Consider the following 14,294-nt stretch of genomic DNA (forward strand, 5'->3'; position numbering starts at 1 on the left):
ACTCACTACAAAAACAGGCTGACCTCTATCTAACTCAGAGATCCACCTGCCTCTGCCTTCTGAGTGCTGTGATTTAAGGTGTGTGGCTCTAAGCCCAGATCACAGCAGCCAAGACTTTTAACCTAGAGATTCTAGTTCTGGGGATTTAATATATATGTGTGTTTCTGTTTCCATTGTGTGTGTGTGTGTGTGTGTGTGTGTGTGTGTGTGTGTGTGCATATGGAGATGTCAGGAATCATCCTCAATTGCTTTTCCACCTTGTTCATTGACGCATGTCTCTGAAATCCAAAGCTTACTTATATGGCAAGTCTATGAGGCAGAACTACAGGTGGCCACACCCATCTGGCAATTGGATGGATTTTTGGGGATCGAAACCCTATTTCTCATACTTGCTCTTCAAGCACTTTAACCACTAAGCCATCTCCCTAATCCCTATATATACAGTTCATAAAAAATACAGTGGAGGGCTGGAGAGATGGCTCAGGGGTTAAGAGCACTGGCTGCTTTTTTAAATGTCCTGAGTTCAGTTCCTGGCAACAACATGATGNTTTTTTTTTGCTTTTTCGAGACAGGGTTTCTCTGTGGTTTTGGAGCCTGTCCTGGAACTAGCTCTTGTAGACCAAGCTGGTCTCGAACTCACAAAGATCCACCTGCCTCTGCCACTGGCTGCTCTTTGAGACGACCCAGGTTCAATTCCCAGCACCCACGGGGCAGCTTAGAACAATCTGTAACTCCAGCTCCAGGAGATTGGATGCCCTTTTCAGATTCCCACACACACTAGGCACAAGTGGTACACAAACGTGTGTGCAGGCAAAACAGCTATACACATAAACCAAAGTATTGTAAGAGACCCATGTCTCCCCTAGAGTCTAGAGGGTTTTTAAATGTGGTAGGGTAAATGTATACTTTCGCCTGACAACCACTCATCAGAAACGAGGTACACAGGTTATCACCTGGTGATAGTGGAGTGGCATGCAACCATTAAAATGAATAGGGAGGCTGGGCATATAGTTCAGTGAGTAAAGAGAACTTGTTTTGCAAGCATGAAGGCCAGTGTTCAAATCCCCATCACGCATGTGAAAAAGCAAAACAAAAAGCTGGGCATGAAGAAGTTCATGTGGAATTTAAAATGTCTACAATAAGGGTAAACTAGCCAAGAAATTGGGTCATGCTAATTAGAAAAAATTAATTGGGAATTGCATTTCACCTCCTTAATTCCCCCTTTACCTTGAATTACTTTCTTTTTTACTTCCCACACCTAGACCAGGAGTGTTACTGGTAGTACGTGAGAGGGTCTGGCTCCCACATCAAGAGGGCTTTGTTCTGCTAAGACTGGCAAGTTAAGGGGCTGCTGTCTTGGGCGGCAACCTCGAATTTATAGGACATCCAGTCGAACTCGCTGTGTTGTGTTGTAGCTGACAGAGCTGATTTGCTGGGACCGCAAAGAGCAGAAGAGGAGGGGCAGCGCCGGAAAGTCTCTGTGCAGTTTGAGAGGCAGTTTCCTTAAGGCTGTCAGTCATACGTGTATTTGATCATTTCTTATGCCCACATCCACTCCTTTCTTCCCCCAGATTTGAGAGTTTGTGCAGTCTGGTTTTCTTGCTCCAGTAAAATACTCTGATCGTGAGTAACTTGGACAGGAAAGGGTCTGCTCAGCTTATACTTCCAGGCCACGCTCTGATTAGTGAGGAAAAATGGGTTGAGGTTGGGAACTTGAGGAAGGAACTGAGAAGGAACCATGAGGTTTGCTGCTTCCTAGTTAGCTCTGTGGCTCACTCTGCAGCTTTCTTATACAATGTGGGATCATCTATCTGGCTAGGAAATGGTGCCACCCACAGTGGGCTGGGACCTCCAACACCAATAAACTGTCAAGACAATCCCCTACAGACATGCCCACAGGTAAGCGTATCTGAGTAATTCCTCAACCAGGCTTTCCTCTCATATAATGCTAGACTGTGGATAGTTGACAATTAAAAATTATGAATGACTCTTGACTTTCTTGGAGAAGTGAATATTGTGACAACTGATTTGGACAAAGATAGGAGTTTCCCACATAACAAACAGCAGCCAGAAGGACAAGCCCATTTTCAAACGTTACGGTCAGCTAGGAAACATAATTGCGTCTTTCTTTTGCTCCTTTACTTTCACCAGGAGCGCGGTGAATATAAGTTACAGATTCTTCTTGAGAGTATGACTCAGTGCAGAACACTTGATTAGCTTGCATGACGTGGGCTCCAGGGTCAGTCTTTGGTACCAAGGGGAAAGGAGGCAACCACCAAGTTGAGACTGTGTTGCCGATCCATTATGAGCTGGCAATATGGCTCAGTGGGTAAAGGCATTTGCAACCGAATCTGAGTTCAATCCCTAGAACCCACATGTTAGAAGGAGAAAACAAACCTGACTTGTAACAGAGAGAGAGAGGTCATTTTTTAAAAGATTTAAGGCTCTATAGAGCTGGCTCAGTGGTTAAGAGTACTTGCTACTTACCGAAGATCTGGACTTGGTTTCCAGCACCCACATTGGACTGCTTATCATTCCGTTTCCGGGGTTGGGGGCGGATATGATGCTCTCTTCTGGCCTCTGTAGGAACTGCATGCAGTGTGTGTGTGTGTGTGTGTGTGTGTGTACATACATGCATACCCACATCATTTTACAATTGTAAGGATTTTCTAAAAATACAGAAAATAACTGAGCAAGGTGCTGTACATTTTTAATCCCAGCACTTCAGAAGCGGAGCAAGCAGATCTCTGAGTTCAAGGCCAGCTTGGTCTCTCTAGGGAGTTGCAGGCCAGCTAGGACCACTACATAGTGGAACTCAAAACAGAAAATAATATAGAAACTGTTTTTAATGTTGTTACTCTGAGTTAACTGCACATAATAACGGGTTTCACTGTGATGTTTTCATTCATGTATATAATGCAGACGATGCATTTTGTTCAGACTCACCCCATTACCCTCTCTTGTTTCCTTTCCTCTCCCACTGACCCCTTCTTCTTCCCAACTAGACTGTGTTCTGTATCCATGCCTTTGTGTGTGTAACCACAATACTCTGTGAGCGTATTCAGGGTTGCTTACAGGAGCGTGGCTGAAGACTTAGTTTCTAGAGCATGGATACCTCACTAGCAATGCCTCAGCAATGCCTCTCCCTCCCCAGAAACTCCTATATGAGAAAAACATATTTAACATCTAATTGTTCTAGATATATCACTAAAGAAGATGTTGCCACAGCCTCCATGAATAAAGTGAAAACCGATGGGGGCCACATCCGTCTGATCACCAAGGAGTCCAGGCCACAGGACCCTTCTATAAAGTAAGTGCCCCATGACACTTCCACCCAGTGAAAAATACCGCTTCAGACTTACACACCAGTTTCTGTGATAATAGCCCCCATGGTGTGACCTTCAGAGGTCACAAAGCACTGTCGGGATTTACCAGCTTTTTGGGCCTCCTAACAATGCTCCTAGGCCCATGAGCTTATCATCTTAGACATCAGAGATGAGGAATACCCCAAGCCAGGAGCCTATGTGACCTGCCCCAGGCCTGGGTAAAGATACCAGGAGACCTGACCCTGCGAGCCTGGCATTGTTCCGGTCGTATCAGCCCAGTGTGGCTGGGGCCCCACTCAAGTGAGATGTATCCTTTTGTGTTTCACATCTGATGTTATCTGATCAGCTTGTAGTTTACCTGGAGAAAGCTGATATTTAACAAGTGTTCTGCTCTATCACTCTGACTATGACAGTCCCTTCACTCTGTAAGGCAGGAAAAAAAAAAAAAAAAACCACAGAATCTATAGTGTCCTGAGGCTGAGGAGGTGTATAGGCCAGCTGGGTGAGGAGCGGCGTAGCCAGTAGGGTTCCGGAGAGTTCACATTAGTTTGGATGAGCATTTCCAGTCCATCTCATGGTCCAGCATCATCACCAGTATATCTCTCATCTGATGTCTGGAAGTGGTTAGTGGGGAGGCCCCTCAGCGCGTAAAAGAGGCTGCTTGTGTCAAATTAGTTTTTGTGGCATGGTTCTTCTCAAGTAGGCTGGACTATGGGGTGCTACCGACCACAGCCATTTCACCTCCTGACTGAATTCCAGATCGGAGCCTTTCTGCAGAGCAGTGGCCCAGCTTCCCTACTTACTATACGGTGTTTTTTTGTTCTATTGCAGAAAGCTCGGCAGGGCCTGTGTCCCATTCCCAAAACCCTGTCCGGCTGATCTTGCTCTTGAGCCATCCCCATCTAAAGGCTATATTCAGGCTGTGGATAAGGAAGGAAGGCCGCTCTGTCTCCGCTGCCAGCATCCCACCTGCCAGCCTGAGCAAGGGTCCAGCGCCTGGGACTCACGGTTCTGCTCCCTGGAATGTCAGGAGGAATTCTGGATCCGATCCAATAACAGTTACCTGAGAGCCCAGGTGTTTGCAGCAGAACATGGCGTATGTCAGCTCTGCGGGGTGAATGCACAGGAACTCTTTCTGCGAGTGAGAGATGCCCCTAAAAGTCAGAGGAAGAGTCTTCTAGATGCTGCATGGGCTGCAAAGCTCCCACTGGAGCAGGTATGTCTCTGTGGCCTGTCACAGTGGCGCGGTCCGAGGTGAATGCTGACGGACTCTGTCGGTGTTGAACGTGTACAAAGGGAGAGAAAATAGCAAACCCACACCATCACCAGCTTTAGCGCTCACCATGTGGCTCTCCGCTTGCATCTGTCTCTCGCTTCGTCCAGTCAGCTCATCTTCATAATGCATCTCATGGGCAATGACTGCCGCCCGCCTCCCTTCTCTCCCTCCGTTCTCTCCCTCTCCTCCTCCTTCCTTTCTTCTTCCCTCCTTCTCATACCCCTTTCCTCCCTCCATCCTTTCCTTCTTTCCCACTCCCTTCCTGTCTCTCTTATCCTCTCCCTCCCTCTCTCTTCTCTCAGCTCTTCCTGTGTAAAAACATAATCACAGTACAAATGACTACAGCCAACAAAATGAGAAGTTGTCAATTATAGTAAGTGCATGTTTGCTTTTCAAGATTGTCTCATTTATTTTGTTCAAATTAGGATCAAAATACATCTTTGTTTTGGTTGTCATGCCATTTATGCTTTGTTTAGTCTCTGGCATCCCCTCCCTTTTTTGTACTGTTGATTGAGGAAAGAAACAGAGTCATTTCCCTGTAGAGTTCCCTTCACTCTGTGTGTCTCACTGTGTCCACATGATGTCTCGACTTGTTTTCCTGAGTAGTGGCTCTGTGGTCTAGGTGTGCTTGGATTCTGACTCTGTCTTAAGGGTTAAGTGTGGTGCATGGCTGCAAACACAGACACTGAGCTACTTCCAATATGTTCGTATCTTAGGACCGGGCATAAGGGGTAACTCCAAAATGCAGTTTATAATGAAAAGGCTGTGTGTGTGGTCCATTGCACAATGCAACTTTAGTAAAAGCTTTTGGCCAGTTCCCCTGCCTAGCACACTCATCAGTATTCACTTAGCTTCCCGAAACACAATCAGATGTCTGATTTTCTTACAAAAACTATTCTAAACTTCCAACTAAAGGAAAATGTCTCATTTTGTGGTGTGCTTAGTCAAAAAGGGGTCACTAAAGCAATCCCTGCCACTGAGATATCAGAGGAATTCCTGTCAGCTAAACAAATTATATATTTTTAACCAGGTGTGGTAGCACACACCTTTAATCCCCGACACTCACTCAGGAGGATCTCAGCAAGTTCAAGGCTAGCCTGGTCCACAGAGTGAGTTCCAGGACAGCTAAGGCTACATAGTGAGACCTTGACTAGAATTAATTAATTAAAAAACAAATTATATATTTTAATTTAATTTACCTGCTACATTATGATAGATTTAGCTAACATTTGTTTCTAAACGATGACTTAATGTATCTGTGGGATCTCGAGAAATACACTATTTCTCTAGCAATATTCCTGAGATATCCCCTGGTCTAACTGCACCCCTCAGCCAAGCTCCCACACTGCCTGCTGCCTGGGCAAGCAGACTTCTGAAGATGTGCGTGAGACTCACAGTCATCTTGAAAGTGACCTGTCTAGGAATGTAGCAGCCACTGCTGTTAGACATTGCGCCCAGGAGTGCTGAGGGAAGAAGCCTCGGCAGGATTCTTTCATGAGGCAAATTCAGCATGATGAGAGCTGGCCCCCGGGGATCTGCTGCGCACTTACCAGAGAAAATAAAGACATCTCTTCTGGACCATTGAATCTGCCGGTTAAAGATGCTCAGAGAGAAGAAACTGGCTGCAAAGGGCAGAGGCAAATGGATTCTTTTCTTCTAAGAATATGCCATTTAGAATGACATTTGTCAATACTTCTAAACTCAATCTGTTCCTTCTAACAGAAGGCTAAGTCAGGCAGTGACTAACATTAGCAGGACAAAGTTCCCTGAACCAGCTTGCCGCCTGAGAACTCCTCAGGGATTGGCGCTACTGGTCAGGTCACTGGTCTGCCCCAGAGCCCTACCTGCTTTCTCTAAAGTGACTTACAAATGTCCAGCTTGGCCAGCACCATCTATTGGAAAGGTTGTCTTTTTTCCAGGGTCTGTGTTTGACACCTGTCTTAGTTAGCATTTTATTGCTGTGAAGAGACCCCATGACCACAGCGACTCTTATAAAGGAAAACATTTATTTGGGGCTGACTTATATACAGTTCAGAGATTAATTAGTCCATTATCCTCATGGGAGGAAACATGGCTGTATGTAGGCAGACATGGTCCTGGAGAAGAAGCCAAGAGTCCTACATCTATCTTGATCCGCAGGCAGGAAAAAGAGACTGTGAGCCACACAAGGCTTAGTTTGAGCATATGAGACCTCAAAGCCTGGCCACAAAGTGACACACTTCCTCCAACAAGGCTACTCCAAAAAAGCCACACCTCCTATAGGCTAAGCATTCAAACACATGAGTCTATAGGTGTCATTCCTGGTCAAACCATCACAGTACCTTCATCAAAAATTAGAGGTCCAAGACGGAGGGTGATGGCGCACACCTTTAATCCCAGCCCTCAGGAGGCAGAGGCAGGCAACCTCTGAGAGTTCAAGGCCAGCCTGGTCTGCAGAGTGAGTTCCAGGACAGCCAGAGCTTTTACACAGAGAAACCCTGTCTGAAAAAAAAAAAAAAAAAAGGTGTCTATAATTGTATGGGTCTGTTTCTGGGTCCTCTGTTGTGTTCCATTGGTCTGTGTGTCTTTTTTTTTGTCCCAGCAGTATACTGTCTTTGTCACTTTGAGGTCAGGAATATGATGCCTCTAACTGTGTTTCTGCTTTAGGGTAGATATAATCATGGGTTCCTATGGCCAGCATTCATAAAATTAATTTTAATGACTTTCTTATCTAAGGGTAAAAAAAATAAAAGACATCTTACATGCTAACCTCTGATGTTTAAACAGTTGCAGTGAGATTTCGTGCCATGCCAGTCCACGGAACCTGGGGACTTGTCTGGTAAATAACAGAAGTTCTGGCCAGAGCTGATGCAACTCAGTTAGTAGAGAGCTTGCCGAGTGCACAGGAAACCCGGGTTCCATGCCCAGCACTGCATAAACCCAGCATGATGCTGCAGGCTCTGATCCCAGCACTTGAAGTTGGAAGAAGGGGGGGTCAAGAGTTCAAGGTCATCTTTGGCTACGTGATTAATTTGATCCCAGCCTGGGATACAAAAGATGTTTCCTAGAAAATAAGACCAAACAAAACATTGTGGATAGTAGTGTTAACCTGCCATTGATATAGGAACAAATGCATTTAGGTAAATAATGAATGGTTATTTAGTTATTAATACTGTTTTTATTAATATTAATATAGCTTTTAATTTCCAATCTGTTCTTATTTTCTCACTTTTGGCTTCATAAATATATAAAGCAACTTAAAGGGTAAAGAAACAACCAATTTCCCCCCAATCTGTCAGGAGCCTTGGTATCTTGTATTTGGTTATAAGATTTCTCAAATATGTTAGGTAATATGGGGAAAAACCTTTAGAAACATTTTATTGCTTTCAAATTGCTAACCTTGAGTTTTATGGGTTTTTTTAAACTCACAACAATAGCTATAAAAGGCATCCTGATGTGTTTCCCCTGTGCTTTTGCTGTAGAAAGGGATTGCACAGTGCACAGCCACAGCTCCTTGCTGATTATATGTTCTTCCTGCAGCTAAATGAAATGCTAAGAAACCCAGGAGAAGGCCACTTCTGGCAGGTGGATCACATCAAGCCAGTGTATGAGGGAGGGGGACAGTGCTCCCTGGACAACCTGCAGACTCTCTGCACCGTGTGCCACAGGGAGGTCAGTGACAATCACACAAGTGGGCTAGTCCAAGCAGCCCTAGGGGGGAACTTGTACACACGGGTGGGCGAGGCTGGGAGCAGATGTGAGGCGCTTCCTGACACTGGCTCTGTGGAAGCGCACAGTCACAGGTGTGGGGCGGCTGCTACCCTCTTCATTCCTTCTCTGAGGGTGCGGCTCAGTGGGTAGCGCACTCACTGACCACTCATGGCTCTCGGGCCACACGCCACTGCAGCACAGTCCCCCTAACCTGAACCTTGCATTTGCTGACTTCTAGAGAACTGCCCAGCAAGCCAAGGAAAGGAGTCAGGCGAGACGACGCTCCCTGGCGATGAAGCACGGGTCAGACATCACTCGGTTTCTGGTGAAGAAGTAGCGGAGTAAACAGAGCACATGGCCTGCAGGTAGAGGGGCTGACGAGAGTGAAAAGTGTTTAAACATCATCAAGAGCTAGAATTTAGACTTTGTGCTAAGTGCTCTCAAAATGAAGCAGCTAGCAGAAACTGAGGAGTGACGGGAAGCGTTTCTGTGGCCTGCGGACTCCATGTAGGTTGTCAGTCATGTTTCCCCTTATACGCCCTCATCGCTGCACTGTGCATGTAATATGTGATAAATATATTCCCAATACCTGGCAGTTGCTTCTTGGTTAGTATTGGTTCTGGATTGTGGGGTATAAATGGAAATTCCAGAAAAATCAGGGACATTTTGGAAGAAAGCCATCATTACTGTGGAATTCTGGGCTGACCATGGCCAGCCTGCCTCCTGGAGAAGAGCTGTGTGTGTTTGGGATGTTGCCTTCTTCTGGGCCAGCCATCTTTCTTGAAGAGATACTTTTGTAAATAATCTAATTGTGACAATGGCTTCTGTGTAGAATTTGTGTGCTCTGGGCAATCATGGGAACAAAGACAACATAAAATATAATGCCACCAAATTCTTATGGTCTAGTTTTCTGTTTGCTTGCATGTTACTTTTTTCCTTTTGTGTTGTTTTTATGTAAAACCAGGCTAATTATTGAAAGAACTTCTGTTTCCTTGTCTTCATTGTCTGGTAGTATTTGCATCCAGGCACACCTTGGCTCTGCCCCTTAGGAACCTGGCACAGTGCATCAAGCCCTACGTCCTGCGTTAGGCCTGCCTGCATGGCAGACAGTACCCTGTCCCTTTAAGAGACAAGTCCCACCTACTCCCTCTCTCTTCCTTTCTGCCATTTCTCTGAGGAGGGAGTTTTCTGTCTCTCTCTTCTATCTCTTCCCCTCTATGCATCTCTCTCAGGGGTTTCTCTGTAGCTTTGGAGCCTGTCCTGGAAGTAGCTATTGTAGACCAGGCTGACTTCAAACTCACAGAGATCCACCTGCCTCCGTCTCCCAAGTGCTGGAATAAAAGGCATGTGCCACTACCGCCTGGCAATATTTTGTTTTTAAAATAATCTTGTACTTTTTAAAGATTTTTTAAAAAGTTTTGTGTTTCTGTGTCCCTGTATGGAGGTATGAGTACAGTGTATCTGCCAGACCTGGAGTTACAGGGAGCTATGAGCCATTCAGCAAGAGTGCTAGAAACTGAACTGATGTTTTCCGGAAGAGCAACAAGCACACCTAACCACTGAACCATCTCTCCATTTCTGAATCCTATTTTATGAAGTTTATTTCTGGTACCTCTTTTAAAAAGATGACAAGCCAATCATGGTGGAGCATGCCTTTAATTCCAGAACTCAGGAGGCAGAGGCAGGTGGATCTTCCTGAGTTTGAGGTCAGCCAGCTCTCTATAGTGAGTTTCAGGCCAGGCACGAGACCTTGTCTCGAAAATAAAGTGATGATGGGATTGGGAAATGGCTCCATTGATGAGGTGCTGGCCACAGAAGCATGATAGCTTGAGTCTGAACCCCCAAACCTGTATAAAAACCTTGATGTGGTGGCGTGTCTATGACCCCAGCACCAATTAGGCAGAAACAAAGGGATCCCTGGAGCTCCCTGGGGAACAGTGAGAGGGTGAGCTTCAGGGTTAGTCAGAGATTGGCCTCTACATGCGTGTTCTCCATGCATGCACACACACACACACACACACACACACACGACTAATGGTGATAAGATTGACTATATAAAAACATAATCAGAAGATTAGACACTGAAAATACACTGGTAACAGTGAAGAATTAAGAGATAGTGATGAACTGGAGGGACGACCCAGTGGGAAGGGCACTCGCTGGTCTTTAGAGGACTCCTGACTATGCTGGGATCCTGAACACCCATGTAGTCACCAGCTAGGTAATAAAGATCTTCTGTTGCCTTGAACCTATGTCCAAGCAGTCTTCCCTGGTCCCCCACATTTTATGGTATGATCCATGGAGCTGGGTTCTTGTCTAGAACGAGCATTTGCCATGCAGGTCCCCAGCTGCCTCATCTCCCTCTCTTCCTGACACAGCTCAGTGGCTTCGCCTCCCCTGGTTTGCTCTGCTTTGCCCACCAGCTGCATTGACATGAGTGATTAGGGAACTGAAAATAAAGGCAGACAGAGGCTGACCCCATGGACGTCCTTTCAATCTGAAGGAAAGCTGCCCTGTGTGTGCCAGGGGGAGCACTTGGGGCTAAGACTGGAAGAGGATGTGGAAGGGTGTGAGGCCCTGGGTTCAGTCCCCAGTGCTGCAGTGGGGGAGAAAAGAAGATTTGTGTTCAGGGCTGGTAATGTAGGTCTATTGGTAGAATGCTTGCCTAGAAAGCACTAAGGCAGCAGGACAAACTCCATTTTGAGAAAGAACTCCATTTTAGACCGGACCTAACTAGGGAAGTGAATGCAGCCCAGCAAATTCATAAACATACCCAAGAAACCATGCTTGCCTTGGTCAAAGTGACCCACCAGGGTGTCCAAACAACATCTGCTTGCTTCAAACATCCTTGCAGGTATCTGATTAACTGCTGTTTTGAAATTCTTGTCTGCTGACAGTCGCTGTTTTGAAATTCCCTCATAACCCAAATGAATATCCATACCCAATCCCGAAATGCCAAGTCTTGTGCCACCCTGTCTTCTGCCACCCTGGCTTGTTCTTGCGCCACCTGCTTGTGGTTTTTCCCTTTAAAAGCCCCCTACCCTGAAGCCTCTGGGCCGTTCTCCCCCACGCTCTGTTTCGTTGTGTTGGATTACAGTCCAAGCTAGCATGAGTAAACCCCAGTGTGTTTGCACTGGATATCGGCTCTTGTGGTGGTCTTTGGGGGTTCCGTGTGACGTGGGAATAACAGCATAAAGCTCTGGGTCTCATCTCTAGTACCACAGAAACCAGGCCTGGTAGTGCAGGCCTGTAATCCCAGCCCTGGAGAGCCAGAGGCAGGAGGATCAGGAGTTCAAGGTCATCTTTAACTTTGTGAATTTGGAGTCAGCCTGTAGTTCATGATTCTGTCTCAAAAAGAAACTAACAAAGAACAAGTGGAGGACCTGAGAGAACAGGAAAGCGTGGCAGGGGCACCCCTGTGTGCAGAAGTGCACAGTCAGGGAAGGAGACAGCTAAGGGCGCACAGTGCACAGTCAACACAGACAGAGCCAAACCCTCAGGGACTTCAAAAAAAAAAAAACTGTAAAGCGGGATGGGCTCAACTCTGAAAGATCCTGAACTCTGAGAAAAGGAAATATCTGGACTTAGGGACTAGAAAGCCCATATCAAATAGCATCCTACCTCTAGTTCAGTCCCAGAAGAGCAAGACCGGAGATCCCTAGAGGGATGACAAAACCAGACGTATCCTCCAGCTCTGAGATTGAGAGTTGAGAGACCCTTGATTGTAGGAAGTCCTTCTATATATGTGTTGCTTTTATTGGTTAACAAATAAAGAGTCTGCATTGGCCTGTGATAGGGCAGAGTAGAGCTAGGTGGGGAAAACTAAACTGAATGCTGGGAGAAAGAAGGCAGAGTCAGGAGAGACCATGTAGCCCATCAGACACCAGATGGAACCTTGCCGGTAAGCCACTGGCACATGGTAATACACAGATTAATAGAAAAGGGTTAAATTAAGATGTAAGAGTATAGCATGTGGGCCTGCTTGTTGGGGTTTCTGTCCTGCCCAGTTCCCACAGCTGGTAAGCCCCCAAAGAAAATCACACAGAGAGTCTACATTAGGTTATAAACTGATTGGCCCATTAGCTCAGGCTTCTTATTAGATCTTGTAGCTTATATTAACCAATTGGCTCAGTACCTTTTTCAGCAGGGCAGGTCACATCCTGCTTCTTCTGTGATCTGGGCAGGTCTCCGGGAAGAGCGTCCTTCTTCCCAGAATACTCCTGTCCTCATTGCTCCACCTCTACTTCCTGTCTGGTTTTCCTGCCTATACTTCCACCTGGCTATCGACCAATCAGCATTTATTTAAAACATGATTGACAGAATATAGACAATTCTCCCGCACCATAAGAGCTAGCCAGTAAGAAGCTAGAGCTAATAGGCCAAGCAGTGATTTAATTAATACAGTTTCTGTGTGGTTATTTCAAGACTGAGCAGCCAGGAACAAACAAGCAGCCTCCTACTACAAATTGGCACTCAAACGTGTGCTCACTAAATCCACATAAAACCTGAGAGTGCTACCGAGCGGTGGTGGCGCACGCCTTTAATCCCAGCACTCGGGAGGCAGAGGCAGGCGGATCTCTGTGAGTTCGAGACCAGCCTGGTCTACAAGAGCTAGTTCCAGGACAGGCTCCAAAGCCACAGAGAAACCCTGTCTCAAAAAAAAAACAAAAACAAAAACAAAAACCTGAGAGTGCTTGGAAAGGAATTCTAGACACTGAAAAAGTTTAGATGCATTTTTTTTTCCAGATGGGCTCTGCTTGCTGACAGCATGCTGCAGCTCTTTTTAAAGAGGTCTTCCTGATTTAGCGGTAGCAAAAGAAAAAAACAAACTGTGCGGTTTCAAAACACGGCATCCTGGTTCACCTGCATAAACAGCTCTGACTTTTGGGAGAGCCAGCTATGGAGCATTTCAATGTGAGCAGAGTGCAACAACTTGCTTAATGGCAACATGGACCTGCTGTGTGCCTAAAAATGGAGCTGTGAGCAAGGCTCTCAGAGGCAGTGAACATGTCTTCCCCATGCTGGATTGGGTGGAGCAAGCAGGCAGGGCCATGTTGTCCCTAGCCACGCCCACTTAGCATTTTAAGAAGTGGTCCTGGTCAGAAAATAATTACAGATACACAATAAAGACAGATTCAGATGAAAAACACATCTAAATGGGTCACAGTGTGTTAAAAAAAATGTATGTAGGCTTGGGAGAGAGAAGAAAAAGTACAGAGATTTATAAAAAGAGGTAAATGGTTTTTTTTAAAAAAAAAACAAAGTCTTTAAAGAGACAGAGTACAGTCATGGATTAAAGGAATAAAGATAATAAAATAAATATTAAAAAGTAATAGAATAGAAAATAAGCCATGTAAAGATGGAAAATACACAGAGTCTGGATTATGCATATTGTGTTTTTTTTTAATTTTTTGACTGTGAAGGAGCTAAGTACAGAGAGACATTTTATTGTATGGGCTGCTAAGCTAAACCAACATAAAGGTATCTTGACTTCAAAATTCGAGTCTAAGGATTTGTTGCTTTGGAAAAGAGGTTCTTCTTTTGTTTCCACAGAGAATGAGAACCTGTGGAATCCTTCCAGACTAATGTGGTTTCATGGACCAAGACCTCCTGAAAGGTTGCTGTGAACACTCCCAAAAATACTTCACCCAACAAAAAGCAGGAAGCAGTTTAGAGAGAATGATGCTCAAATTCCCCAAATGTTGTTTATAAATGTTTATTTATATTTAAAGGGGGATATGCTATAGAGATTTGCATTGGTATTGATATTGGTTTATTGATACAAATTTAAGGTCAACTTTGTTATACTGTGTATATATATTTCTGCTCATGATTTAGGTATTGTGCTTGTGCAGCTCATTTAAAAATGTATAATTAAGAAATATAAGTTAATAGATAATTCATTTATAATAGTCAAGCTTGTAGTCATGTTAGTTAGGTTTTTTAGCTGTATAGAGATATATTTCAATTAGATAGGTATTCTTCAGATCTTTCAGAGACAT

General features: G+C 45.1%; 1 protein-coding gene across 4 annotated transcripts in view; it reads left to right on the plus strand.

Annotated features, from left to right (window-relative positions):
- The window catches only part of Zranb3 (zinc finger RANBP2-type containing 3), a 157,546-nt gene extending 148,273 nt beyond the window's left edge, over nt 1-9,273 (plus strand). For all 4 annotated transcript variants that reach the window (XM_050161484.1, XM_050161485.1, XM_050161486.1 and 1 more), the window contains 4 exons: nt 3,200-3,310; nt 4,158-4,542; nt 8,122-8,253; nt 8,531-9,273. In XM_050161484.1, the coding sequence (XP_050017441.1) occupies nt 3,200-3,310; nt 4,158-4,542; nt 8,122-8,253; nt 8,531-8,629 (727 nt within the window). In that variant the 3' untranslated portion in view covers nt 8,630-9,273. The remainder of the gene's footprint in view (nt 1-3,199; nt 3,311-4,157; nt 4,543-8,121; nt 8,254-8,530) is intronic.
- The last annotated feature ends 5,021 nt before the right edge of the window (nt 9,274-14,294 follow it).

The sequence above is a fragment of the Alexandromys fortis genome, unplaced genomic scaffold (genome assembly GCF_014885135.2).
Source record: "Alexandromys fortis isolate MF-2015 unplaced genomic scaffold, M_Fortis_MF-2015_v1.1 scaffold_109, whole genome shotgun sequence".
NCBI lineage: Eukaryota > Metazoa > Chordata > Mammalia > Rodentia > Cricetidae > Alexandromys > Alexandromys fortis.